Here is a 27,737-nt window from a genome sequence, read left to right as displayed (position 1 = left end):
CAAGGCCGGCAGCCTTGTCCACGGCACCCTCTCTCAGTGGGCTGGCCAGACCCTGGCAGAAGCTCTGGTTGGACCACACTGGATATGTCCATTATGGGCTTGTCACAACAAGGGAGACACACACCATGGGGACAAGAAGGGGCTTGTTTGTATTGGGTTCAAGGAAGGATAGTTTTGCTCTGGATTGGCCCCAAACAGGAAGGGGGGCGAAATGACTCTCTGATTGGGCATCTTGATATTTATCTAGGAGACGGGAATGGGGTGAGGCTGCAGCTGTAACTGTGATAAGTGACCGTTGTTCCTGGTAGCCAGGAAGGGGGACTTTTGGCCATTTTTGTGGTTTGTAAGGTGTTCTTGTTTTTCTCTGTGCTCAGACATGATTAAGAAAAGGTCTTTTTTGGATGCCTGGGTGGCTCAGTGAGTTAAGCGTCTGCCTTCAGCTCAGGTCATGATCCCAGGGTCCTGCGGCCACGTCCCACGTCAGGCTCCCTGCTCAGCGGGGCATCTGCTTCTCCCTCTCCCTCTGCCTTTCTCCCGACCCATACTCTCTCTCTCTCTCAAATAAATAAATAAAATCTTAAAAAAAAGAAAAGGTCTTTTTTCCCCATTTTTTATTTTGAAATGATTAAAGACCCACAAGAAGTTGCAAAAATAGTACAGAGTGGTTCCCTGTACTGATCATGAAGCTACCATGAAAAATAACATCTTATATAACTTTAGTACATTTCAAAACCAGAAAATGTTGACAAAATAAACTATATATATATATAATATATATATACATGTACACGTACATCATATATATATGGTAGATATATAGTGTTTGCATGTTGTATTAAGTAAAAACATGGCAAAAAATAAAGGCACATTACAATTATGTTTAATGACCAGCGTTTTGTATCTCTTTCTTATTTAGAAATGAAATTCCTTTCCCACTGCTGCCACATCAGATGACCACACACTTAGCAGCTGAAATTTCTTATCTCGGACTTTCTGTGGGTCCAGAGTCCAGGTGCAGCATAGCTTAACTGGGGTTTGTGCTCAGGGTCTGACAGTGCCAAAGTCATGGCAAAATTCAGTGGTATTTAATACAACTATCACCTCTGTTTAGTTCTAGAATATTCCCATCCCCCCAAAAGGAGACCCCATCCCCATGAGCAGGCACTCCCCTGCCCACTTCCCCGGCCCCTGGCAGCCACCAATCTGCTTTCTGTCTCTACGTATTTGCCTGTTCTGGACATTTCATATACATGGGATCCTACAACATGTGGCCTTTTGAGCCTGGCTTCTCTCACTCAGCACAATGTGTTCGGTGTTCTTCCACATCATAGCGTGTGTCTGAGCTTCATTACTTTTTATGGCTGAAGAATATTCCACTGTATGGATGAACCACGTTTTGTTCATCCATTCATCTGTTGATGGGCATCTGGTTTGTCTCCATCTTTGGAAGATTGTTTGCAGTGCTGTTATAAACACATATGCACAGGTTTTGTGTCTTTTAGCCATTTTTGTCCCATTTGCTAGAGTGGATGCTCTGAGAACATGCACAGAAAGACAATGGTATTTCCATTAAATCGGCTTTAAAGTAAAAGGAGAAAGACAGAAGAAAGAAGTGAGGGGAGTCATCTTCAGACCTGACATTTCCACTGTCAAAGGATCTTTAGGATCCTTACGGGAGAAGTTTCAGTGGAGGAAAATCCATTTGGCACATGCACGCACACACGCACAAAACAGAGTTACTACACTCAGTTTAAGACATTAATTTGGGTCCTTGACTACCTCATCAAGCCCTAGATTGCAGAGCCAGCACTTATTACAGACACCCTGAGGTCTGAAACAAACAAAAGGGGTGTCTCCTATGTTTGGCCAAATGCTCTATTTAGACAGATGCAACAAATGATCTCTTTGTGACCGTTTTTTTCCTTTCTGTTTCTAGATCCCTGTCCAGTGAAAGTCCCCACAGTGGCCACTGCAATTCTAAATTGCATTCCAAATTGTCCCCGGTGGGGACAGTACTGGCAGAGAGAGCCATGTCCGAGTTAGCCTGATAGAAATATGAAAGACATGGGTGCTTGGCCCAGAAGAGGGCCAGCTTTTGATGGAGAAGGGATAGTGCATGTGCAACCTTGGGTCTCCAGGACTTTGCTAGAGGCTGGCCGATACCCATCAGAGGCTGGATGCACCCCCTGGCTCCAGGCAGATGGATCTAAAAAAACAGTTTTCGGAGACACAGAGATAGGATCAATTGGAGGAGATGACCTTTTAGGGTTTTCTCTTTTCTCTTTTCCCTTTAAGATTCCGGAATGGTGAAAAGTTTGTCCAAAGGATGTCGATTTGAGGAGACCTTCCGAACACCTCAGCCACCAGCGCTGAGTCAAGGGTGACTTACTGGGCCTCGGCCTCTGCTCTCCCAACGGACCTTTCCTCTCACGGACTCACAACCCTCAAGGCACTTGTCCTGAGGGAATGGTGGTCCCCCAAAGTTCACTTCCAGACCCCCAGAACCTCAACTGTGACCTTATTTGGAAATAGGGCCTCTTATGTGTGATTAAGGTAAGGGTCTCAAGATGAGATCATCCTGGATTTAGGGTGGGCCCTAAATCCAATGACAGGTGTCTTTATAAGAGACACAAGAGAAGCCTAGGAGAAGAAGGAAGCAGAGATTGGTCACAAGCTGAGGGACACCTGCGTCTACCAGAAGGTGGAAAAGGCAAGGAAAGATGCTTCCCAAGAGCCCTTGGAGGGTCCCAGGTGGGGGCAGTGAGGGTCTTGGCGAACCTCCATCCCTATTGACTCCCTTCAGCCAAAACCACCAGAAACACACCTGTAGTCAAAGGTGGATGCATTGGCTTCTTGCAGTGAGGCTCCATGGAACATCCCAGAAAGATGGTAGTAAGAAGGGCTTGTTATGAAACTGGGGTTTATGTTAGGTGACTTGAGGGGGGGGCTCAAGGAAGTGGGGACAATTCTCTCCTTATTTTGACCCTTTTTACCTAGGAGTCAGGGGAACCAGGTGGGGCCAATGCTGTGATTAGTGGGAAGAAGATGTCACTCATGTTAGCCAGGGGACAGATGGGGAGGTTTGGCCCTTTTTGTGGTTTGGATCATGACTTTGTTTTGGTCTGTGGTCAGATCAGTCAGAGGGTTCTTGTTTTTGTCTTGCTCCATGCTGGCCAGACCAGTCTTTTCTGACAATCTGTGGGATTATATTCAACAGGAGAACACCATGGCTTAACTGTGGATACTAGGCCAATTCCAAGCTGACCAAGGTCACAGTCGGCTTTCTTCTTTCTCACTTTACCCTCATCACCCAGCCTTTGCACATGCTATTCCCCCTGCCCAGAATACCTTTCTCGTCCTTTCTTCACCCAATTCTGCTTAAGCGTCACCCCCTCTGAGTAGGCCTCTTTGATCACCCAGGCTGCTGGCTTCCATAACCCACTCCCAACATGGGGAATAGCTCCTGACTGTGGTTAGGATCATGATTTTTTTGTGTGACTTCCTGACTGTGAGCTCCAGAAGACCAGGGACCATGTCTGTCTAACTTGTCACTGTATTCCTAGCACAAGCTCGAAGTAGAAACTCAATACTTAGTTGAGAACATGAGCATCAAAGAGGTATAGAATGTCACAATGATAGAAGCCAAGAATCCCCAGGCCTGGGAACCGCACCCTGTAGCAAGGGTGCCTGGTTGGTGGCAAAAGTCACCTTCCAGAAGATTTAGCTTGTTCTGGAATGATTCACTTGACCTACACCTCTGAGTTATGTCAATATGAAGTAAGAGGCTTCCTGCCCCCAGGAAAGTGTGACAAGCCAGTCTCTTTTTAAAATGTTTATTATTTTTGGGGCGCCTGGGTGGCTCAGTCGTTGGGCGTCTGCCTTAGGCTCGGGTCATGATCCCAGGGTCCTGGATTCGAGCCCTGCATCAGGCTCCCTGCTCAGCGGGAAGCCTGCTTCTCTCTCTCCCACTCCCCCTGCTTGTGTTCCTTCCCTTGCCATGTCTCTCTCTGTCAAATAAATAAATAAAATCTTTAAAAATAAAATATTTATTATTTTTTTAAACCTGGCTCTTTACCAGTGGAAGGTTCACTAGGCGTTGGCTTTGCCACCTCCAAACATCCCACACCCTGATAATGAACAATATCAAGATGACCCTTGAACAACATGGGTTTTTAACTGCATGGGCCCACTTATACAAGGATTTTTTTTTTCAATAAATGCAGTACAGTTCTGGGGTACCTGGCTGGCTCAGTTGGTAGAGCATGCAATTCTTTCTTTTCTTTTTTTTTTTTCTTTGTCAGAGAGAGAGCGAGAGAGCACAAAGCAGGGGGAGCTGCAGGCAGAGTGGGAGAAGCAGACTCCCCGCTGAGCAGGGAGTCCGATCAGCGGGGAGTCCGATGTAGGATTTGATCCCAGGACCCTGAGATCATGACCCAAGCCGAAGGTAGACACTTAACGACTGAGCCACCCAGGATTCCCTAGACCATGCAATTCTTGATCTCAGGGTCATGAGTTCCAGCCCCACATTGGGGGTAGAGATTACTTAGTAAATAAATTATTTTTAAAAAAATACAGTACAGTACTATTTTCTCTACCTTCCCTAACTCTACTGGTATTTTCTCTACCTTGTCATTTTCTTTTCTTTTTTTAAAAGTGTTTTTAAAAAATGTTATTTATTTGTTTGTCAGAGAGAGAGAGAGCACAAGCAGGGGGAGTGGCAGGGAGATGGAGAAGCAGGCTCCCTGCTGACCAAGGAGCCCGATGCAGGACTCAATCCCAGGACCCAGGGATCATGACCTGAGCTGAAGGCAGATGCTTAACTGGCTGAGCCACCCAGGCATCCCTCTACCTTATGATGTTTAAAAAAAATTTTTTTCTTTTTAAAAATTTTTTTAAAGATTTTGAGAGAGACAGAGAGAGAGAGTGATTGGAGGGCAGAGAGAGAGGGGGAAGCAGGCTCCTCACTGAGCAGGGAGCCCGACACGGGGCTTGATCCCAGGACACTTGGGATCATGACCTGAGCTGAAGGCAGATGCTTAACGACTGAGCCACCCAGGCGCCCCTAATTTTCTTAATAATGTTTTCTTTTCTCTAGCTTACTTTATTGTAAGAATACATTATGTAATACATATAACATGCAAAATATATGTTAATCAATTGACTGTTATTGGTAATGCTTCAGGTCAATAATAGATTATTAGTAATTAACTTTCTGGGGATTCAGAAGTTATAGGCAAATTTTTGACTGCATGGAGGTCGGTGCTCCTAAACCCTGTGTTGTTCAAGGGTCAGTTGTACCTGTTTTATGCTCAGCCTCTTCTTCTTGGTGAAATATTTTTTAAGATTTTATTTATTTATTTGAGAGAGAGTGAGAGATAGAAACAGAGAGAGAGAGCATGAGCAGGGGGAGGGGCAGAGGGAGAAGAAGGCTTCCCCCTGAGCAGGCAGCCCGATGCCGGTCTCGATCCCAGGACCCTAGGATCATGACTTGAGCTGAAGGCAAACGCTTAATGGACTGAGCCACCCAGGTGCCCCTTCTTCTTGGTGATAAACACCATTCCAGCTACATGGGTTCCATCCTCCAGACATCACAGACATGGGAGAGGCAGAAAATAAACAGGGCAACAAATGAATAAAGCAAGTTGCTACTATGACAGAAATACAAAAAGAAAAATGTCTGGGGTTGGAGCATCAACTAATTGCGGAAGTCAGGGAGGTCTTTCTCAGGAAGAGGTATTTGGGTCAAGGCCTGAAGGAAGTGAAAGAGCTGGTTATTGGAAAAGCTGGGGACAGAGGGAAGAGCCCTGGCAAACCCCCTGAAGCAGGATCATGCCTGGCAATTAGGAGAGAGGAGGCTGGTGTGGCTAGAGCTGAGGGAGAATGGGGAACAGGAGAGGGATGAGATGGAGAGCTATAAGGAGTCTTGCAGGACAGTGGGAACCCACCAGGCTTTAGAGCAGGGAGGTTCCAGCAGTGTCACTGGGGTTGCCTTTCGGAGACTGTGGTCAACTCATCCTGCTTGAACTGCCCCTGATCTAAAACCTTCTTCTTTCCCCACAGCCAGGTCCATTTTACAATGGACCCCCTGTACTACCATTTGTACAGATGAGGACACTATGCCTCAGTAAATGAAGAAACTCTAAAGTGTAGGTGCCTCGGACAATTTGGACCCCCAAAACTAATTGTTGAATAAAATAAGCAAGGTGTGTTTGGAGGGAGTGGATGAGAGTGGAGCAATTCAGGAGGGACTGGCTAGTTCCTGGGAGCTGCTTGCGGTTTCATTTTGGCTAAATTCAGTTCCCGGTCTCTCTAAGCCATTTCCTTACCTCAACGGGGTGGAGTGTGTTAATTTCTCTGCCCCTTTCTCCTGCCCCCTCCCTCCCCAGCTTCGCAGGCGGGAAGCAGAGAGTGTGGACTTGAAGAGCGCCTTCAAAGCGCTAAGCGACAGTAAAGGTTTGCGAGGATTCCCGTGGGCTTGGCCGGTCTGGACACCGCGCGTGGACCGCGGGCTCTGGCGCGCCCTGGTGGCCGGGCAACTCCTGCCCGATGCCGCCAGACCACGTGTGACGTGGAGGCGGCCATATTTCATCCGGGCAATGGCCATCTTGGTAAAGACAATATTCTAGATTGTAGTTTTTACCCTCCGCTCATAGTTTGCCAATATCTGAAGTGAGAGAAAGGAGTGGAACCTTATAAAATACCCTCTTCTCGAGGAGGAAAAGAAATGGCCGATAACCTGGGCCTGGGTTGGAGGCCGGGGCAGCAGTTCCCTCACCAGGAGGACGACAGCGCCGAGACGTAATCGGCACGCGCCTCCGGGAGCTCGGCGCGCAAGCCCCGCGGTGGCGTCACGGATTCGCGACCGGGCCAGCGCGGGGGGAAGGAGGTAGGAGCGGCCGCGGCGCGGGCGGAGCCGGGGTGCGGGGAGTGGGGGGGGGGCGGGGCGGGGGGCGCGGCGGGGCGGCTTGGCCTGAGAGCATCCCCCTCCGCTCCGCGGAGGGCTGGAGGCAGGGCGCTCAGAGACAGGGGCACTTTGGCCGCCCAGTCCAGAGGGCTCTCGCGGGGGCTGTGCCCATTTCCCAGAGCGGGCGACTGAGACCCGGAGGAATTGCGTCCTATTCGAGGCCAGCCAGCTCCGGTCCTGCCTCTGAGCACCTTCCAGGCTTGGGGGTAACAGAGCTGGGTACGGACACCCCCCCCAGTATCTTGCAGTGGGGTCAGGGCTGGGGAGAGGGACTACGGGCAGGGAGAGCTCAGAAAGGGTAGCGGGAGGGCTTCGGGGAAGAGGCTGTGTTGAACTTCCATCTTCTATTCTCTTTTACTTTTACATCCAGTCAACCACGTGGGTCTTGATTCCCTCCTAAATGCACACCCCTGCCCATCCAGCGCCACTCCCCGGATCCCTGCCAGAGCTCCCTACTTATCTCACCGCTCCAGTTCACATCCTCACCAACCCCGGGCTTCTTACCCGCAGATCTGCGCCTCCCGCTTCTAACGCCCTCCGCATCTTCTTCACCGTGGAATACAGATCCCCGCTTCCCAGCCTGCCTCCCTCACACTCCTGGGGCCTCGGAGCTCCTCACACTTTTAGGCCTTTTCTTAGATATCTCCTTCAGGAAGCCCTTTGACACCCCTTAGCCCCGAGGCTGGGTCAGAAAACCCCTCTAGGCTTCCCCAGCGCCCTGCAAGTCCCCATCACAGTTCTCATGGCAAATTGTCGCCCTTAGTGTGTCTCCCAGCCAGCCTGGCAGTCAGATCGGTGCTGCCTCTTTTCCCCAGCGTCCCACACATATTAGGTGCTCAGTGCATGTTTACTGAGTGACAAAAGTGTGTGTGTGAGTAAGTATTTACCACACGGAGAAGAAAAGCTGTATTAACTCAGGCTGCCATTAAAAAAATACCACAGACGGGGTGGCTTAAACAGCAGAAATGTACTTGCTCACGGATAGGAAGTCTAAGATCAAAGTGCCAGCCAGTTTGGTTCCTGGTGCAGGCACTCTTCCTGACTTTCGGAGAGAGCAAGCTTTGGTGTCTTTTGCTTTTATAGGGACATCAGCCCCATTCCATTAGGGCCCCACCCTTATGACTTCACTTAATCTCTGTCACCTCCTCACTGGCCCTGTCTCCAAAGATAGTCACACTGAGCTTTAGGGTTTCAACATATTAATATTGAGAGAACATCAACATTTCGTCCCGGCCTGTCAGGTTTTGGGATGGGGAGTTGGGGGTCTTGAGCAGCATGACCTGGGAGGAGAGGATGCTGGGGCAGAGTCCCTGTGAGTGGGCAGGATTTTCGCAGGAGGAGGGAATGGCGGAGGGTGCATCAGGTGAGGGCGCAGCAAGAGCAGAGCCTCAGAGGCTGGAGAGGGAGGTGAGTGGGAAGAACAGTGAGAAGCTGACCTTGGACACAACCCAGAGTGTGAAGTAAATACTGATGGAACTCTGGAAATAGACACTTGTTCATTCATTTGCTCAGAACATTTATTGAGCCCGTCCTGTACAGGGCACTGGGGACACAGCAGTGACCATGGTAGTCCTTGCCCTCACAGAGCTCCCAGCCTGCTGAGAAAGATGGACATTTGTCAAATAATCATATAAATGAACAAAATAGCAACCCAAACAAAGTGCCTCAGGGAGATTTGTGGTCTGAGAGAGGGCGTCTCAGGGGGGAGGCTTCCTGGAGGCAGAAACACCTGAGCTAGGCCCTGAAATTTAAATAAGAGTTAACTGGGTAAAAAGAGGAGTGAAGAGCAGCCAGCCAGGTGGAGGGCACAGCAAGTGCAAAGTCCCTGAGGCGAGAACCTGCTTGGGATGTTTGAAAAATGGCGGGGAGGCTGGTGTGGCTGCCACCCACAAGGGAGTGGAAGATGGGGGGAGAGTAGGGTGGGGAGTTTCCTAATCTGTAACTTGGACAGTGACTTCCAGTTCTTGGCACTCCCCTGGGGAATCCAGGGTGGGGGCGTTCTGTTGAGTAGATTGTAGATGCTCAGTAATGAATGCTTGATTTAGGGGCCAAGGAGCAGCTGGGGTTAGTGCGGGATCAGGCTAGCATACCCCCTGTGGCAGCTCATGCATCCTGTGCGGGGAGGAACTGGAACCAACTCTCTCTGTCAGCTCAGGGGGAGCACTTCGGCGGTGACTGCAGTCAGTATTCAACCCTGTCTTCTGGGGCCACTGATCTCCCCCACTTTGCCCTGCTCTGCCCCATGGGGCTTTCTCCTCAGTCTCTGCCTGGGCCAAGGGGCCACCCCTTGATGTTAAGTGGGGGGCCTCAGTGGTCTCAGAATCCTGATCTGCACTGATGTTCCCCCAGGGGCCAGCTGGAACCCTCAGGTGGGTCAGTGGTTAGGAGCACAGAGTTGGGATTGAGAGTCTGCTGCAGGGTCGTTGCATATCCTCTGCCGTCTGCCCGGAAGTCCCATCCCTTCACCCTCACAGGGCTGCCTCTAACCCATCCTTTGGATCTCAGCTCGGCTGCCACACACCAGCATTGGGAGAATTCACTCAGACACTGTGTATAAAGCACTGAGCCCAGGGTGCACAACTGCTGCAAATGGGAGCTGATGTTAGAGTTTCCAGTAGGGCTATGAGGTGGGAGCCCCCGCCCCACAAGTCACACAGTTAGAAGGCTGGAATGGGGTGGCCTGGTGGTCCTGAGTCAGAGTGACCCCCATATTCTCTCCCCTTCATTCTTGGGTGCTGGGCCTGTTTCCCCAAGGGGACTGAGCTGGAGATGTTCAGGGGGAACAAACAACCCTGGAGTGGGGGGACATCAGCCCATTTCCCAGATGAGGAAAACTGAGGCCCAGAGAGCTGAAGGCATGTGCCTGGGCCGCACAGCCTTCCCTTCCTCACCTGGAAGGCAGGCTTTGGAGGTGAGACCCGAGGCTTAGCGCTGTGCAGTCTGGCCAGGTACGTTGACTTCCCCACCTCAGAGTGGGAACAAGGGCAGTCCCCACATTTAGAGCTTTGGAGGCATTCTATGGAGTTGGTCCATATGAAGGTGTTAGTGGAGGGAGGTGGTGCCTGCCATTTGTGTGCCTCACTTCCCCAGCACCCAGCGTGGGACTTGCACGGACCAGGGTCCTCCATGCGAGCCTGGGCTGGGTCATCGGGAGCAGCTGACGGCGGCTGCTTACCCAGGGTGGGGAGGACTTGGCCTCGGGGCTCTGGGCCCTGGGGACTGAGGCCTCATAAGTGGCAGCATTGGAGGGGCCACACACAGACTGGCCCCCAGGGAGCCACAGAGGCATGACTCGAAGAGCCAAAAAGTGGAAACAACCCAGATGTCCTTCAGTGGTGGATAGATAAACAAAATGTGGTCCATTTGGACGGTGGAATATTACTCAGCCATAAAAAGGAATGAAGCCCTGCCATGCTAAAAAACACAGATGAACCTTGAAAACGTCACACCGAGTGAAAGAAGCCAGACATAAAAGGCCACAGAGTGTATCATATTCCATGTATATGAAACGTCCAGAAGAGGCAAATCCCTAGAGTCAGAAAGCAGATGAGTGGTTGTCAGGGGCTGGGGGAGGGGGAAGGGTGTGTGACTGCTAGTGGGCGCGGGCTTTCCTTTTGCGGGGGATGGGAACGTATTCTGGAACTAGATAGAGGTGATGGTGGCACAACATTGTGAATGTTCTAAATGCCACCAAATTTGTGCACTTTAAAAGGGTTCGTTTTTTGTTGTGGGCATTTCACCTCAATAAATTGTTTTCCCAAAAAGGAGATCACAAAGTCTCAAGCCCTCGTTTTACAAACAAGGCCTTTGAGGCTCCAAGGGGATCCTGAGTGCAAGTGTGAGGCTGGGGGGGGGGGTCCCAAGGGTGGCTGTGCCCCTCCCCCCTCCCCGCCCCCGCTTACTGGTCCCTGCCCTCCCGCAGCCTGCCGAGGGATGCCCAAGAAGTTCCAGGGTGAGAACACCAAGTCGGCAGCGGCCCGGGCACGGAGGGCTGAGGCCAAGGCAGCAGCTGATGCCAGGAAGCAGAAGGAGCTGGAAGATGCCTATTGGCGGGATGAGGACAAACACGTCATGAGGAAGGAACAGCGCAAGGTGGGTGGCTCCCAGGCGCCTGCATCTGTGGCTAAGGTGGGCAGCCAACATGCAAGCCCCCTGGGGCTCTGGCTTGAAGGGTGAGGAGGCACGGGACCTGGAGCAAGGGCAAGGAGGCAGGTGGAGGCCGGGGCTCGTGCAGTGGCCAGGACTTGGCATGTTCAGGGAATGGCAAGGCAGCCACTTCCCTGTGTGGGCTTATTTCTCTCCTTCATGTAATGTCAGGGTGGGGCTAGACTGGCACGTCTCATCGTGGTGTGATTCTGCACTCGGCAGACACTTGGCACATCTGGAGACATTTTGGATTGTCACAACTAGTGGGTGGAAAGTGCCACTGGCATCGTGGTGGGTGGGGGCCAGGCATGCTGCTCAACACACTTCAGGGTACAGGATGGCCCCAGAGTAACGAAACGAGCCAGCTGCAGACCTCAGCAGTGCCAAGGCTGAGGAATGCTGTAATTGGTCCCCTGTATCCACCCTGCTGGCCCCAGGGCTCGCCGGCTCTTCCAGGTGTGTATAAAAACACAGAAGACTGTCTGTCCCCTGATGGGCCCCAGTGTCACGCACAGCGGGTACCGAATTGGTGTCTGGGGAGTGGATCAGGGCTGGTACTGACTCGCTGGGCCCAGTAGGTGGCACCAGAGACCCATTTATAGCTGTCGCTCCTGGTCCCCTGGGCTGGTCAGAGGTTCTTGCCCAGACTAACAGTGGCAGAAGGTAGCAGGGGTGACATGCTGTCCCTGCTTGCCCAATTCCTGGCGTTCCTGGGCACTTTTGTGAGTTTTTCCCATCGTTTTCCTGTGCGGGACTGGATCCTACCTTGTTTTTAGTTGGACATTGGTCACTGGTTCCCTCCCCACATCCTGTGCTGCATGGGGTCCACGGAGGTCTTTCAGTTTTCTTTTTGACTATCAGTATTTTGACAGTATAGGAAAGTTGAAAACCCAAAAGAAAAAACAATGTCTGCCAAAGAGCCATTATGCAGAGAGAAAAGCCAGAGAGGTTGGGCTCACTGCTCAGCGGGGAGTCTGTTTCTCCCTCTGCCCCTACCCCTGCTCATGCATGCGTGCCCTCTTTCTCCCTGTCAAATAAATAAATAATACAATTTATATAAAATAAATAAAATTTATTTATTTGACAGAGAGAGAGCACAAGCAGGGGGAGCGGGAGAGGCAGGCTCCCCACTGAGCTGGGAGCCTGATGCAGGTCTCAATCCCAGGACCCCGGGATCCTGATCCGAGCCAAAGGCAGACACTTAACCAACTGAGCCACCCAGGCGCCCCTAAAATAAAATCTTTAAAGCCTCCAACTCTTGATCTCAGCTCAGATCTTGATCTCAGGGTTGTGAGTTCAAGCCCCACATTGAGCTCCATGCCCAGCATGGAGCCTACTTAGAAAAAACAAAACAAAAAAGAGGAAAAAATCTTTAAAAAAAAAAAAAAGAAAAGAAAAAAGCAAATCCATGCTCACTCCAAAACGCTAAAAAATAACACACCTCTTCCCCCCACATGACACCAAAGACCTTTCTCACCCGATGGCCTACCCCAAAGCCCATGTCCTGAGCTAAATGTAGTCCCACAGCCATATTTCTCCTGGTCCCCAGGCATCAGCCACGGTTGGGGCTGTACTTCATCGCCCCACCTGGAAGTCAGCATTTCATCTCCACTTGTTCCATATTAAGCAACTCGGCGATGAGCACCTGTCTGGGTTCCATGTCAGTTATTTATGCGACTCATTTCTTAGGGCTCTGGAATATTCTGCAAAGTGGACTTACTGTCTCCCATCACCAGAAACTGCCAATTGCTAATTGCTCTTTTTTAAAAACTACAAATGACTTTTTCAAAAAATTTTGCTGAATGTCAGAGTACAAATGCTCATGTTCCCTCCCCGGTCCCATGTCCCTAGAGACAAATGGCCACAAGCTGCATGTCTTTCCTGAGTTATTGGAACCTTTTGGAATTCATGCATTCATTCAGCTTCCTTTTACTAAGCACCTACTGGGTACTGGGCCTGGGGCCAGAAGGCAGCTGTTCAAAACCCAGGCCAGGGCCTGCCTCCAGGACAAACCACATTAGTAAGGAGATGAGAAACAGGGACTTGTGGAACACAGGAAAAAGCCATGGGGTGGAGGAGCCTGATAGGGAGCCAGGAGCTCTGGAGGCGCCAGAGTTAGCCAGGGAAGGAGGCTGCATTGGTGCACCAGGAGGAGAAAGTAGCCAGTGCCAAGGCCAAGGCAGGGCTGAATGAACATGGGCTGTATGAGCACCATGTGGGGGTCAGGGGGCCTTGGGAGGACATTACGTCTGATTGATGATTAAACTGAGGATCAAAGCACAGTGGCCCTGCCTGAGGTGCCTGAACACAGGTGTGAGCGCCCTTCACCTTTAACCTCTCCCCCACTTTCCTGCTGGGCAGGCAGGGTAGAGGTCAGAGGCCCAGGGGGTATCCTCAGGCGCATGGAGTCGTCTTCTGGAACACTTAGTCCCACTATAGGAGTGTCACAGAGGGCAATGAAGGAGTGGGGACCATCCCCAAGGCATGGGAGTCAGATGGCAGAGTTGCAGGCAGAGGGTAGGCAAGTGGGGGTGCATGGGCTGCAGGGCCCTGTGCGGGTGTGGGTGGGAGGTGGCAGAATGTTCCAAGCCTATGGCTGCCCTGCATTATAAATGAACTAGAACATGGCTCTGCCCCCTAGTGTGGTGCAGGGGCAGCAACCCAGGGCAAGTCCTGTAGGCCAGATGGCATCAGGGTCTCCCTGGGGAGCAAAGGTGGGACCAGTCCCTCGTGACACTTGGCTGGGGACACTGCCCCTAAGGGCAGAACCCCTGCTCTAGCCAATAAATGTGTTCAGACCCTCCCTGGCTCCTGTTGACTTTGGAATCCAATACAAACCCCTCCCACCTCGCCTCCTTCCACATTTTCCCCTCCCTACTCCAGCCACACCAGCCTCTAGGAGGTTCCTGCATCATGGGCCTTTGCACCTGTATTCCCACCACTAAGGACTTTCCTGTCCTCTAGCTCTCCTCCTGGCTGGCTCCTCCTCCGGCCCAGGTGTCACTTTTCCTTCGAGAGCCACCCACCTGCTGTGGCCAGGGTTCCCTGTTGTTCCCATAGTCATATAGGCTGGGAACCCTCAGGTAATCCCATGGTGCCCCAGCTGTGCCCCCTGTGCCTAGCACAGGGTCTAGCCTGCAGCAGGGCCTTGGTCCACCCGTGCCAGTGGTGGGGTCCGCTCCTGACCACTCCCTCCCCCCCCAGGAGGAGAAGGAGAAGCGGCGCCTGGAGCAGCTGGAGCGCAAGAAGGAGACCCAGCGTCTGCTGGAGGAGGAGGACTCCAAGCTCAAGGGCGGCAAGGCCCCTCGCGTGGCTGTGCCCAACAAGGTCACCCGGGCCCAGATTGAGGAGACGCTCCGCCGAGACCACCAGCACAAAGAAACCCCGGACCCAGGTGGGGCTGCGGCCCACTCTTGAGCTGCCTTTTTCCCCAGTAAAGGACAGGCTGACCCTGGCTGAATCTAGAGGGAGCCAGGAGCTCCGGAGGCGCCAGAGTTAGCCAGGGAAGGAGGCTGCAGGGTGCCCTTCTTCAGCCCCAGAGAAGCTGCCTGGGCTGTGTGGTGAAGCGTGGGTGGGCAGTGGCCTGGCAGACCTGGCTTTGAGCACGGAGAGCATGGGCACACACACGTGTGTATTTACTTGCTCTGCACCTGACCTGGGCTTGTGCCCCATGGGGTCCCCAGGGCATTAATGAGGTGCCTTGAGGCTGAGACAGCAGCCGTGAGTGGGGCACCTCTTGTGTGCCCGGTTGCAGGAAAGTCAGGAGGGCAGCGTGGCCTGGGCAGGGGGCTGGGAGGGCAAGGGGGCTCCTCATCCTTCTTTGCCTGCCTGCCTCCTCTTCTCTCCCTCTCTTCCCCCACTGGGTCTCTGTCATCTCTCTGGAACTCTGCATCCCTGCTTATCTCTCTCTGTCGCTGTGCATGTCTCTGTCACCTGGCTGCCTTCCACCCCCAGCCGAGAAAGCCAAGAGCCACTTGGAGGTGCCGCTGGAGGAGAATGTGAACCGCCGCGTGCTGGAGGAGGGCAGCGTGGAAGCGCGCACCATTGAGGATGCCATCGCGGTGCTCAGGTGATGGGCGGGGCTCGGGCATGGGGGCGGGGCTATGAATCTGGGGGCGGGGCCGCCCCATAGACCCGCCCCCTAACACCACCGTCCTCCCCTAGCGTGGCAGAAGAGGCTGCGGACCGGCACCCAGAGCGCCGCATGCGGGCGGCCTTCACTGCCTTTGAGGAGGCGCAGCTGCCGCGGCTCAAGCAAGAAAACCCCAATATGCGGCTGTCGCAGCTGAAGCAGCTGCTCAAGAAGGAGTGGCTGCGGTCGCCAGACAACCCCATGAACCAGCGGGCCGTGCCCTTCAATGCCGCCAAGTGAGCCCGGAACTGGGGGAGCCGCCCCACAGGCGGTCAGGGTCGTGACGTCACACGCCCTCCTGCTGGGTCAGCTACGTGGGTTACAGAGAGGTCCGGAGCTGAGGCAAATGTCCTGGGGGCTACGTGGCAGCGTAGGCCATGCCTGCCGCTGCAGAGTCCCTGCTTCAAGTGACGCCCACCATCCCCTTCCTGCGCCCGTGGAGCCCTGGGGCTGATGCCCAATAAAGGCAGTCGGTGAGGCAGTGTGTGTACTTGAAGTCTCTGTGGGTGGTGGGGAGAGGAGAGCCAGTGAAGATTAGGGCCCCCCAACTGCCCTCCTGTCGCAGCAAGCCAACTGAGACCTGTGCCTGGCTCTTATGGCATCCCCACCTGGCTGGGCCACTTGTCTATGAAGGGACCTGTACCACCACTCCCGGAAGCCTTGCCGGGCTGCTGCAACAGGACTGCTCAGAGAGGTTGAGGCACTGGCTCTGGGTCACAGAGCACTTCAGGGCAGAACCAGAGGCAAGCTAGAGGTGATGTAGTTAGCGTCCTGAGATTCTGGTTCAGAGTCAGCAGCCAGGTCACATACTGTGCTTGGGGGTCAGGAAATGCTGGCTGCTCTGGTGTTATTCCAACATGGGAGGCATCTGGATCAAGTCCTGGGCAGGCTTCCCAGTGGAGGATTTTTCAGAGCTTGAGTGGGAGATGAGTCAGATTCCATCGCATAGGCAGGCAAGGGCCTGGAGGCTGGAGCACGCAGGTGGATCTGGGTAGGAATAAGTGTCCCATCAGAGGCCGCATGTTTGGGAAGGGCTGGGTAAGATCTGCACCTGGTTCTGGCTTCCTAGAGCTTAGTTGGCCTTGGAGAGTTGGCAGAAAGGGGGGGCAGCAGCCAGATAGGCCCACATGTGTTAGGCAGGGTCTAAGTATTTACCAGGTCACTGCTATGGCTCCCACCCAAGCAATACCCTCCCTGCACCCACAAGGCTGCCTTTGTGGTCTCTGGTCCCCATTCCCCCCCCAACTGTGTGGTGTCAGAGCTGGGCCAGAGGGGGCCATGACAGTTTCATGGAGGGAGGGCCTTGAAGAATGCATAGGAATTCTCTACACAGACAGGGACAGAAAAGGCTGAAGGAACCACCTGTGCGAAGGCCTGGAGGTTTATCTCTCCTGTTCAAGGGAGGGGTGCCATTAATAATTGGGTTCAGCTAAAATGCAGAATGGAAGGTGCCTGAAACGATGGTAGCTGGCATAACACTAACCAACATATATGGAGCACTGGTTTAGTTTGGAGATCCTGGAGCCAACTCTAAGACATCAGCCAGAAGGCATGTGAGGAATCTAGGAAATACCCCAGAAAACCCTGTGGGGGTTAGGGAAGTGAGGCAGAAGTCCACCAAGAAACATGGGGGAGGGGGGGCTAGGAGGGGGAAGATGACCACTGAATGGGGACCAGACCAGCTGTGAGAACCATCCCCTGGATGCTGGGCCCATGGTAATGTTTCATCGAACCCTTGGGACAGTCCCATGAGATATTTATCCCCTTTACAGACGGGAAAACTAAGTCACCTGCCTGTGTCACATACCCAAGAAAGCTGCCAGGGTTGCGGGGGAGCAAGCAGGGGCTGCAGTGGGATCTGGAATGGGGGTTGAAGGTGTCAGCTAAATAAGGGGTGGAGGAGCCCAGATGTCTCCCCACAAATAGAGGCTTCTGCCTTCTACCTCTGGGGTCTTAGGCCAGGGCCTGAATGGGTCTAAGCCTCGGTTTCCTCTTATTTTTAATGGGACTAAAACAGTATCTAACCCCAGGCTATCTGGGGAATCAACGAGACGGTGCCTGGGAAAGGCATCTCCCGAAGAAAGGCTTGGCAAAGGAGCCTCCTGCATGGCCACGTTGAGGTCTTTGTGGTTGGGAATTAGGGAGGGCTGGCGACTGACGGTGATTAACCAGAAGGAAGATGTCAGCTGGGCGTGCGGGGCCTCCGTGCAGGCCAGGCTGAGGAACGGAAATTCACCCCAGAGCGATGGGGAGCAATATAAGAAGGGTATCGGAGCTGCGTGTGGCAAGCTCTCCTGGGGAGCTGCAGAGGGACGGCCGGGGGACCAGAGAGGAGGTAAAACTCAGGACAGGAGCTGAGAGGACCGCCTTCGGTCCTCTGACAAAAGGACTGTGGTAATAACCTTTGTTCCCTTTCACGGAAAAGCCCCTTCTTTCTCCGGCCCCGCCCCCGCGGAATCCCAGGCCCGCGCGCAAGCGCGGGCAGCAGGGAATCCCCGGCTCCGCGGCAGTGCGCGGGAGGGGGCGTGAGACGGGAGTTCCGTGTTCTCCCAGCCCTCCCCGCGCGCGTTGCCGGGACGACCGGGCGGGGCCGTGGGGACGCCGCGCGCACACTGCGCCTGCGCGGGGGTGCTCGCTTCACGCGCTAGGGCTTTCCCGTCGAGCGCTAGGCGGGGAGGGAAAGCCTCGCCCGGCACGCATGCGTCGATCCCTGCCCGACCCCCGCCCTGTGGGCAAGGGAATCCTCACACGCCGCAGTGCGCACTGGGGGCGGGGTGGGGAAACCGGCTCAAACCAGAGTGGGGTTTGTAGAGGAGGTGGCGGAGGAGGGAGAGAGAGCGGGGTCTTCCGGAGGTTCCCGCTCCGGCCCTCGCCGTCGCCTTGGCAACGTGGCGCGCGGGCCGCAGCGAAGGGGACGGCGGCCTCAGGGAAGCCGGGCGGTTCTGCGCCTGCGTGGAGCTCGGCGCCGGTGGCCGGGGTTCCCCCTCGTGCGCCCCGGGGACCGGCGGTGGGGAGGGGGGGGCGGCTCTCAGAGGAGAGGAGAGGGTGGGTGTCCCGGGAGGAGGTTATCGCGGAGAGAGGGGCTTTGGAGGAGGGGAGGATGGTGAAGGGACGTGGAGGAGGGGTGGGTACCAGAGAAGGTGGGGGAAAGGCGAAGAGCTGGGGAAGGTGGAGAGACGGGTGCATGAGGAGGAGGAGTCGGGGGATGGGGTAATGAGGGAGTGTGTGGAAGGAGGGGGACAACAAAGGAAGAGAGAGGAGGGGAGGGGGGAAACTTGAACAGTTAAGGGACGTGGACAACGTGTGGGGGACAAAGAAAAGCTTAGGAAGGGAACACGTGGGGGGATGGGAGGGGAGAGGACGGACACCCATAGGGCCCCTCCTCCTCTTCCCCCCAGCAAACCCCAGTTTTGCTTAGCCAGGAGATCTGGGCCTAGGGTTTCCAGGTTTGGAAAAGAAAACTACAGTTTGCCCAGTTAAACTTGACTTCAGATAAACAACGAATACTTTTTATTTTTATAAGTATGTCCCATTCTGTGCCCTGTATTTTATTTGGCAGACCTAATCTTGATTTGAAACCCCCTTATTGCCCCACCCCCGCCTGTGCTTTGAGGCTTTCTGAAACCTCTCAGATGATGCCTTTGTCTCTTCCCTCCCTGGTTCCCCGTATCCCTGCATGCTGGGTCCCCCCCACTTCCCATGCTATCTCCCACCCTTCTGGTCTTGAACAACCAGCCTGAGGTCAAGTCCTGGCCTGGCAGTGAAATGTGCAAAGAAAAGGCACTCAACCCATCTTCAAGGGCCTTCTCTCTCCCTCAACCCCCACAAGCCCTCCAAACCCTTGGCTGTAGGCTTGGCCCTGCTGAGGCCACATGTTCTTGCTCATCCAGCCATCACCTTTTCCTAGAACCCCCAGGGCTCTGTACTCTCAGGACCCCAGGAATCCCCACCCCCTCTGAACTCACCCTCAATCTCTGGGCATATAAATTTGTAATAGGTGCTCAAACATTTCAGGGTAAATTTATGGAGGCAAGTATTGGGGGGCCGGTGTTTGATTTCTCAACACAGCTGCGTTTTCTGTCTCATGGGGGCACATACCCTCTTCTGAGCTTTTGTACCCTCCAACAAAGCGACTTTCCTTTTATCCTCCCCTTTGGTTTCAATATATATATATATATATATGTATATATATATATATATATAAGAAGACATGATGGAAAAGCTAATAACAAAGGCAAGGTCACTCCCCTCCCCAGGGCCCATGCCCAGGGCTGCCCCCAGTGCCTCCCCTCCCTGCAGTTCTCATCTTTGCTCTTCATACTTACTTGCCATCTGAACGGACACACCTCCGTACTGGCTTCTGCTCAACAGGCCCGGAACTCGGTCCCTGTGGGCCATTTTTCTCTCGGTATGTTATTCTGGAAACGGGCTACGCCATCCCTGGGGTCGGGGGAGGCAACATTTAGATGCCTGTGTTTTTAGTTTCACTGTGGAAGGTGTTGCCCCTGCAGAAGCAGGTGCTGGATCTTTTGTGCCATGTCCTAGGGGTGCTTTCCAGGGTGGTTAGCGGGGCAGTGGTGACATCTGTCTGTTTGGAGCTGGGTAGCTCCTGGGGTGGTGCTGGGTCAGAGTTGGCCCCTCCTCTCATCAGCCAGGCCTAAGTTGCTGGGGGTGGGGGGGCACATTCAGGCAGAAGGTGAATAAGTAACAGAGCACACCAGGAATTGAAGATCCTCAACTAGAGGGATGTGCCCAGAGCAGGAGGTGACCTCAGACCAGGCTGAAAGACAATAGGGGGTGAGGGAAGGGTGATCCTGGCAGAAGGAACAGTGGATGCAAAGGCCCTGAGGCTGGACAGATTAAGACAGAAGCATGAGTGTGGCCCAGTGTGGGGGGTGGTCTAGGGAAATAGCCCTAGTGCTGGGACAAAAGGGAATGTGAACCAGACCACTCAGGACTTGGAGGGGGAGAGTCAGGACCTTCTCTAGGTTCAGGGAGGAGGGTGCTGGTTTTGTGGACAGGGACATGATCAGTCACATAGCTGAGGACGGAATTCTGTAGCTGCGTCATGGAGAAGGGACTGGGGAGACAGTGGACAAGAGCAGCAGCAGGACTGGCTGGGGCGTTCTGGGGGCGCCGCAGGGCAGTTGTCTGGGTTCAAGGGAGGGGCACTCCCCCTCCCTCCATGAAGCTGCCCTGTAACTGCTAGCTCTTTACTCTCCCTCCCTGTGTCCGACCAAGGTAGGGACCTCAACTCGCCCCCCCCACCCGGGGTGGAGAGTCATCCCCACAGAGGTACTGGGTGAGACCCCTCTTCGGTTGAGTACCCGCGGTTCCCCTAGCCCTCCCTCTGTCTGCCTCCACAATGCATACCCTAGAGGTCCCCTGCCCCTTTGTTCTTTTTCCCTCCACACACGGTCACGGTCACGCTGGCGGCTCCTTCTGAGAGCATCTCACACACAATGGGAAGGAGGGGGATGCGCTCCCAATCGCCCCCCACCCCATTCCCTGCCCTCCGCATCCTCCAGCCCCGCCCGCGCGGTGGAATCCCGGCCTCGGGGACCCCACCCTTGGAATGCATTACCTTTCAGGAGACGCTCCGGGCGGCGGGGGGTGGGGGGGGAAGGTTGGAGAGGGAGGGCTATTTTTAGAATGAATGGAAGAAAAGAGGGGGGAAAAAAACAACAAAAAAAAAAGGATGGAGGCTCGTGGAAGCCTCCTGGCTCCCAGAGGAAAACCCCTCAACCCAGGCCAAGGCAGAAGGTGGGTGGGGGTTCCGAGACTGGGCGGGTGGGGCTGCGGGGGGCAGGGGGCGACGAGCGAGAGCTCGGTGGTCTGGGAGGGCACCACTCCTCCCGGGAGGGAGCTGGAGGAGAACAGCAAAATGCAGCCGGCAGCCCCAAGACCTCTGAGAGCTGGAGGGACCCCAGAAGTGGATGCTGTCCAGTCGCAAGAAAGAAATCGGCTCAGAGAGGGGCCGGAGCAGGACCAAGGTCGCAGGAGGGGCTGAGCCCTGAGCAGCGCCCCCTCCGCCATCCCCTAGTGACCCAAACCCCGGGAGCCGCATTCTTAAAATTTGGCAGTGACCTTCACAATCTCGCTGCCCAGGCCCCTGCTGTTCACGTTCAGCGGGGTCCCTGAATCGTGCGGGGAGAAGGGGGACGTCACAGCCCAACAATGATATTAGAGAAGTTTTCTGTGGCTTGTTTTGTGGCCACCCGAGGTACCCCTCCCTCACTGGGACCTTCTAGCCCCAGCAACGTCACCAGCTCCCTGAGGCCTCCGGGTTCCCCCTGGACCTCCCAGGCCCCACAGCCCGCTCAAGGTTGGGGGCTTAATTGCCTTCCTTTCTGGCCCTGGCTCCTTTCCTTCCCCGGACGCCGGGGAGCGACCCCCAGAGAGAGGCGGGCAGCCGCATTTCTATGCTGCTGGGGCGCTGGGCCCCGGCCAGGGGCTCCCCATCTCTGGGTCTCAGTTTCCCCATCTGTAACATGAACGTCGTGGGCCAGGAACGGCAGAGGGTCCTCCCAGCTCTTTGAGCGTTCTTTGGGATTGGCTGTTACACCCCTGCGGGGAGGGGGATTCCCTCCCCACCCTTTCTGGAGAAGCGTTGTGCGAGAGGGGGTCGCCCGGTGGCCGCCGCAGTCCGCCTCTCGCGCTGCTCCGGGTAGGCGCCCCTCCCCGGGAGGCGGGGCGGGGCCCAGGTCGGCGGGGAGGGGGTCAGCTCTGCGGCGGCGCGCGCACACCCTCCCGGCTCACACGCCCTTGCCCGGCCGTGCACTTGTCTTCGCGCTCGGGCCAGGCGCTGGGGCTCCGGCGGCGGCGGCCGTCTCTGGCCGGTGAGTAGGCAGTAGTGGGGCATTGGGGCGGGGGGCGGTTTACAGGGCGGAGGTCCCAGCGGCGCTCCCCTTCTCCTTGGTGGGCGTTTTGGTCAGGGTTTGCCCCGACTTCGGGAATTCAAAGGGGGAGATGCGGGAGGGAGGGAAACCCCTTCCATCCCCCACCCCCCCGCCCAACTCCAAGCCCCAAGTCACTCCAGACGCCCCCTGCATACCCTTAATGAGGAGGGGGCTACAGCTCCGGGAATTTGAAATGCGGAGACGTCCCCCCACAGAGGTGAAGGTGGAGACAAGGGGACCCTCCGGCGCTTGCAGAGGGGAGGGGTAATGGGGGGGAGGGAGGACCCACTCGTTTGCTCCCTGCCCCTCAGTCCTTTCCAGCTCCCACTGAGTGTGGTGGGGATTCCCCTGGCTGGCCCACTGCAGAGTGGAAGGGAACCCCCCCCAACACCTGCCAGCCTACTGTGCGTGGGAGCTCTGGCTGTGCTTTCTCTCCTAAGCTCCGCCCTCCCCCGCCCCCACCCCATTGACTGGGAAAGGGACAGAGGCCAGAGAGGGTTAGCACTTACCCAAGGTCACCCAACTGGGCAGAGGCAGAGCTGTGTTTGTGTTGGACTCGCTAACCCCAGAACTCAGCTCGTGGTGTCAGCACTAGGGTCCTCTGCTCCCTGCGTTTAACCGTCAGGGTGGGGCTTGAGGGCCCTGTCTGGAACTGGGGCGGGGGGGGGGGGTGTCCATACTCTCTCCAAGTCACTGCACCCTGCTGGAGGCCCAGACAGGACTGAGTGGACAAGCCCCTCACCTGGCTCCCTCCAGGTTCTCAGGTCTCTTGTCCCTCCTAGATCTTCTTCCCCAGCCTCCTCAGGCTGCCCGAGAGCTCAGAAGTCTGGCTAATGAGGGGGAGATGGGGAGGGAGGGCAAGGGGTACTTCCAGAGCTGATAGAGTAATCTCCACTCTGACACACCGACCCACCGGGTGACCTTGGACAATCGCCCTGTTCTCCCAGGGCCAGAGTCAGATCCAGGGCCCCCCTGAGCTGTCCAGGGGGCCACTGGCCACATTCCAGACCCCCAGCAAGAGGGAGGGCAACAGGGACGTCCACTTCCGACCGTGTTTCCCCTTCAGTCCCATTTTGGGGTGGAGCTCCCTCACCCCTCTCAGCCATGGGGCTGCTCTGTGTCCTCTTTGGCCCCCTCCTCCAGGGTGGGGCCTGGGTACAGAGGGGCTTTGGCAATAGCCCAGTACAGAGTGAATTCCTTGAGGGCCTTACAGACCCCAGGGCAGCTACAGACCAGGTGAGGATTTGGAGGTGGCCAAGAATGCAGCTGGTCAAGTCAGGGATCCCTACCTCCTTCATCCTCACACGAGCCTGTCCCAGCTTCACCCACCTAGATCTCCCTGTGGTGAATGAATTGGGGAGGGGGTAGACCTGGGGGCAGGACAGGGAACAGCATGGGGAAAGGCAGATAAAGCCTTTAGTGTGCAGTGTCCTGTGGAAGGAAGTGGGGCTTCCAGGGAGGGTGCCTGGTATGGGTTAGAGGTATCGGCAGGGGCTCGTCGAGGGGCCTGAGCCTGGAAACAAGGCCCCACTGGACAGACAACACCATTGATCTTCAGTTTCCTTAAAACTTACAAGGTAATTCAGCTAGTCAGAAGACAGATCTACTCTAAAGACTATTGCAGTCTGGGGGTTATCTGCACCCCACTGTCCTGGGGCCCTGCCTCTACCCCACACCCCATGTCTGGTCCTTACAGGTCGAAGGGAGAAGAAAGGCAGCTCAGCCCCCTGCCAGCCAACTGGTAATCCAACAGGACCGAAGGGGACGGGCCCTTCGGTGGTGGCTCATCAGGGAGACCCCTGCACACCAGGGTGAGTGAATCCAGACTCCGGCATTGTTTGGGAGTAGAGGTCACCTAGGAGCTGGGTAGAAAAACTGGTGACTTAAAGAAAAAAGTGCCAACCTTTGACATCATACTAACAAAATATAACAAGAAAACAACTATGCCTTCTAAAGCCCCCAGAGAGTGACTGTTTTCTCCAGTCACTGGTGGTGGGGAACCCGCTCAGAGAATCTGGGTGACCTGCTTTGTGTCACACAGCCAGGAGGGGGGCATTGCCCCAGGTTGGAAGGTCCTCCACCCCATAGGCCTCCACCACCCAGATTCTGTGGTCTTACTCCCTGAGACAGCTTTTAGGGAGCAGCTCCTTGCTCCTTCTTTTGCCCGCAAACATTGGCCCTGACGCTCAGGGTCAACAGTGAGCTGCCAGTGGGGGTGTGGGGAGAATGGAGGCAACAGTTCTAGATATGTAGGGTCATGTAATCAGTCAACAAACACTGAGCAGGTACTGCGTGCCCTGGGCTGGGCACTGGCGACACAGCAGGGGCTGAAGCAGGTCCAGATCAGCCCTTGTAAGACGTACTGGGAGGCAAATAAGACACAGTGATGTGTTAGAGAATGACCGGGGCAGAGGGGCCTCTCCAAGGAGGTGATCATGAGCTCACACCCGGAGGAGGAGGGGCCAGCCAGGTGGGAGCTGGGAGAACAGCATACCAGACAGCAGGAACAGCACATGCAAGGGTCCTGAGGCAGAAATGAGTTTGACATGTTTGAGGAACAGTGAGGAGGCTGCTATAACTGGAACAGAATTAGCGAGGGGGAGAGAGGAGGAAGAGGAAGATAGAGGGGTCTGCACGTAGGGGCTGAGGTAAAGGGGTGGACTGCAGAGCAGTGGGGAGCCATGGAGGCTGTGTGAGCAGGGGAGAGACATGGTGGTCTGATTTATGATTTTCAAAAGCCTCCGTGACTACTGTGGAGAGCAGGGATTGTTGGGGCAGGAGCCGAAGTGGCAGAAGGCCAGAGGGGAACCCAGGAGGTAACTGGGTAGAGTTGGCTGGGCCAGGACTGCGTAGTCAGGGAGGGAGAGAAATGGGCAGATTCTGGGACTGAACTGGGTGGGCATGGAGAAGGGAGTGTGTGTGGCCAGGTTGCCACCCAACGCTGAGGAGCCATGGGGAGGGAGGGATTTGTCATGTTCTGGGAAATCTGGGAAAGCATCCTGGAAGAGGTATTCTTGCTCTTTGAGCTAAGTCTAGAAGGGTAAGTAGGCCCCTGCTGGTGTCCAGCTGGAGTCGTGCTGAGGGTGTAATTGTACGGACACCATGAGGGCCCTGGGGAGCCACTGAGCACTCAGAATTAGAAGCAACACGATGAGATTTTAGCAAGGAAAGACCCCTCTGGGGGTGCCTGGCAGAGACAGGACTGGAGCCAGAGAAACCAGGAAGTCACTTGAACCGTTCAGATCCTGCAACTAGGAGCATCCAGTGAGCGCTAGTTCTGTACCTAGCACATTTGAAGGGGATTAGCTCCCTAGCCCCTCTCACTGCCCTCGGAGGGCCCCCACTGCCCTGCCAAGGGACCTGAGGCTCAACGAGGGAGGGGCCCTTGTCTGTGACCACTGCATGACTTTCCAGGGGGTGCAGTAACAAAGGCCCACAACCTTAAAACAACAGAAATGTCTTCTCTCACAGTCCTGGAGGCCAGAGCCTGAAATCCACGTGTGGGCAGGGCCACGTTCCCTCCGGAGGCTCTAGGGCAGGCTCTTTTTGGTTCTTCCCCTTCCTGGGGGCTCCAGGTGTCCCGCGGCTTCTGGCCACATCACTCCAGTCTCCGCATCTGTCTTCACATGGCCTTCTTAGGAGGACCCCCGGTCACTGAGTTAAGGCCCGCCCTAATCTAGTATGACTTCATGTTCATTTAACAGTATCTGCAAAGACCCTGTTTCCAAATAAGGTTGCATTCTGAGGTTCTGGGTGGACTGGGATTTGGCGGGGAGACTCTTCAGACGAGTAGGGCCAGGCAACAGGACACTGTGCTCAGTCCTGCCTTTGCCCCCAGGGCCTTTGCTGAAGCAGGGGCTGCAAGGGATGGGGACAAAGGGGTGTCCTGGGGCGAATTCAGGGGCAAGGATGGACAGGACTGAGGTCCCACTGGATGTGGGCGTGGCCAGAAAGGAAGAGTTAGTCTGGAGCCTTCCAGCCTGACTGCGAGAAGGGAGGGGACGCTGATGTCTGGAATAGGGGAGCTGCCGCCAGGACAGCCGCAGGGGAGGTCGCTGGAGGCCGGGGGTGGGGGGGAGGGGGGCAGGGCTCCCAGGCCTTGGCTGCTTTGTGGGGATTCTGTGCTGATGGTAGAGCGGCTTCCCTGCTTGCCTGTCACCCCCCTCCCCCCTCCTCCTCCAGAGCAGGGACCGAGGGGCTGCCAGGCAAAGCCCCTCCTCACTACTCCCTGGCCTCATTTCCCCCGTGGACCATCTGCAGGGGCCAGTTGTGTGTATTTGTTGACCCAAGATCTCATCTTGCCTGCTGAAAACATGAGTGTGGGGGATTCTGTGTGTGTCTTCTGCACCACACTGTCTCCACTTCAGGTTCATCTCTTGTACACAGGAGGTGCTCAATAAACACTGATAAAATGAGTGACGCTCCTCTAAGTCCCTGAGTTCCAGAGAGCCCGGGAACAAGCCCTCCAAGATGCCTGCCCCAGCTCCCTGGGGCCTTCCTGGTCCCCTTCCTGCCCCTACAATTCGCAGAACCCTCGGGGACTTAACCCTCCATGACTTGCACCCTGCGCAGAGCCCTCATGCACACGTCTCCGACACACATCTCGGCAGGTGGGACCCCTGCCAGCCTCTGACGCGGTCCTCCCCTTTTGCCCCTTCCCTCTGGCCACACTGGTCTCTCTTCTCTTCCTCAGACATGCCCCCCTGGTCCCACCGCAGCATCTTGATCCTTGCAGTGCCCCCCGCCCAGTGCCCCCTTCTAGCTCTTCTGGGCCTGGTTCCTTGGCCCCTTTGGAATGTCTCCCCTCCTGGGAGGCCTCCCATGACCACCCCAAAGTCTCCCCATCTGTTCCTATCTTTCTCAACTTCACTGGATCGCTTTCTAATACTTGCGTATCTAGAATCCTTACTGGTCCTTTTGTTTGGAGAGGGTTGTTCCCAGGGTTCTAGAAATTCAGCTTCAAGAAGGACAGCTTTGTATCTCAGACTCTGCATCCCCAGCACCACACGCAGGCAAGGGGCTCGGTGGCTATGTGAATGAATGAATGAATGGGTAAATATATTCCGTACCCTGCCATCTCCATACTCATGGGGGACTCAGGGTCCAACCTCCTGGGCAGCCATCTGTCAGGCCCCAGGTGGGTCTGATATTTCTGTGGATGCACAGCTAGGGGTAGGGGGTAGGTGGCCGGTCCATCCCTACTCAGGCAGCCTATGGGTCCTTCAGCCCCTGTGAGGCTCTCCCAGGTCTCCTGCACCTGGACCCTTGGCCACTGCCCTAGACTTGTGGCCCAGCCCTCAGGCCCCTGGAAGAGGGGCTTCCTGATCACCCACCACCCCATCTCCTGCCTGTTCTTTAGGCCATTTCCTGGGAATGTGAGTCCCCCTGTGTATCCCAACTGACAAGTTCATTTGTAGGCTCCTCTGGTCTCTTCCAGCCAACCATGGGCCGATAAGAGGCTCTGTCTGCAGTGAAATCTCAGATGGTGCCCACCCACAGCCCCACGTCCATCCCCCTGACCCCTATCCACCTCGGCCAGCCTTGTCTCCGAGGGGTGAGGTTCAGGTAGGCAGGAGGGCAGACTTGGGTGGACAGT

General features: G+C 55.3%; 1 protein-coding gene across 2 annotated transcripts; it reads left to right on the top strand.

Annotated features, from left to right (window-relative positions):
* Window positions 1-6,629: 6,629 nt before the first annotated feature.
* CCDC124 (coiled-coil domain containing 124) lies at window positions 6,630-15,723 on the top strand. 2 transcript variants are annotated; one of them, XM_028087261.2, is made up of 5 exons: window positions 6,630-6,886; window positions 10,887-11,056; window positions 14,315-14,504; window positions 15,065-15,179; window positions 15,275-15,723. In XM_028087261.2, the coding sequence occupies exons 2-5, from the start codon at window positions 10,898-10,900 to the stop codon at window positions 15,480-15,482; spliced, it is 672 nt and encodes a 223-aa protein (XP_027943062.1). In that variant the 5' UTR covers window positions 6,630-6,886; window positions 10,887-10,897; the 3' UTR covers window positions 15,483-15,723. The 2 variants fall into 2 exon arrangements, with proteins under 2 accessions (XP_027943062.1, XP_027943063.1); XM_028087262.2 differs by lacking the exon at window positions 6,630-6,886 and adding an exon at window positions 7,086-7,183.
* The last annotated feature ends 12,014 nt before the right edge of the window (window positions 15,724-27,737 follow it).

The sequence above is a fragment of the Eumetopias jubatus genome, unplaced genomic scaffold (assembly GCF_037043125.1).
Source record: "Eumetopias jubatus isolate StellerSeaLion01/CBP00866 unplaced genomic scaffold, mEumJub1_p1.0 scaffold_1, whole genome shotgun sequence".
NCBI classification, from domain to species: Eukaryota; Metazoa; Chordata; class Mammalia; order Carnivora; family Otariidae; genus Eumetopias; species Eumetopias jubatus.
Note: the sequence above shows the minus strand (reverse complement) of the source record. Positions and strands in the feature narration are given on the sequence as shown.

Bases quoted from the DNA above. Each gene is read 5' to 3' on its own strand.
- CCDC124 (XM_028087261.2), top strand. From the start codon at position 10,898: ATGCCCAAGAAGTTCCAGGGTGAGAACACCAAGTCGGCAGCGGCCCGG. The intron at 11,057-14,314 runs GTGGGTGGCTCC...CTCCCCCCCCAG, and splicing joins TGAGGAAGGAACAGCGCAAG to GAGGAGAAGGAGAAGCGGCG. The intron at 15,180-15,274 runs GTGATGGGCGGG...GTCCTCCCCTAG, and splicing joins GATGCCATCGCGGTGCTCAG to CGTGGCAGAAGAGGCTGCGG.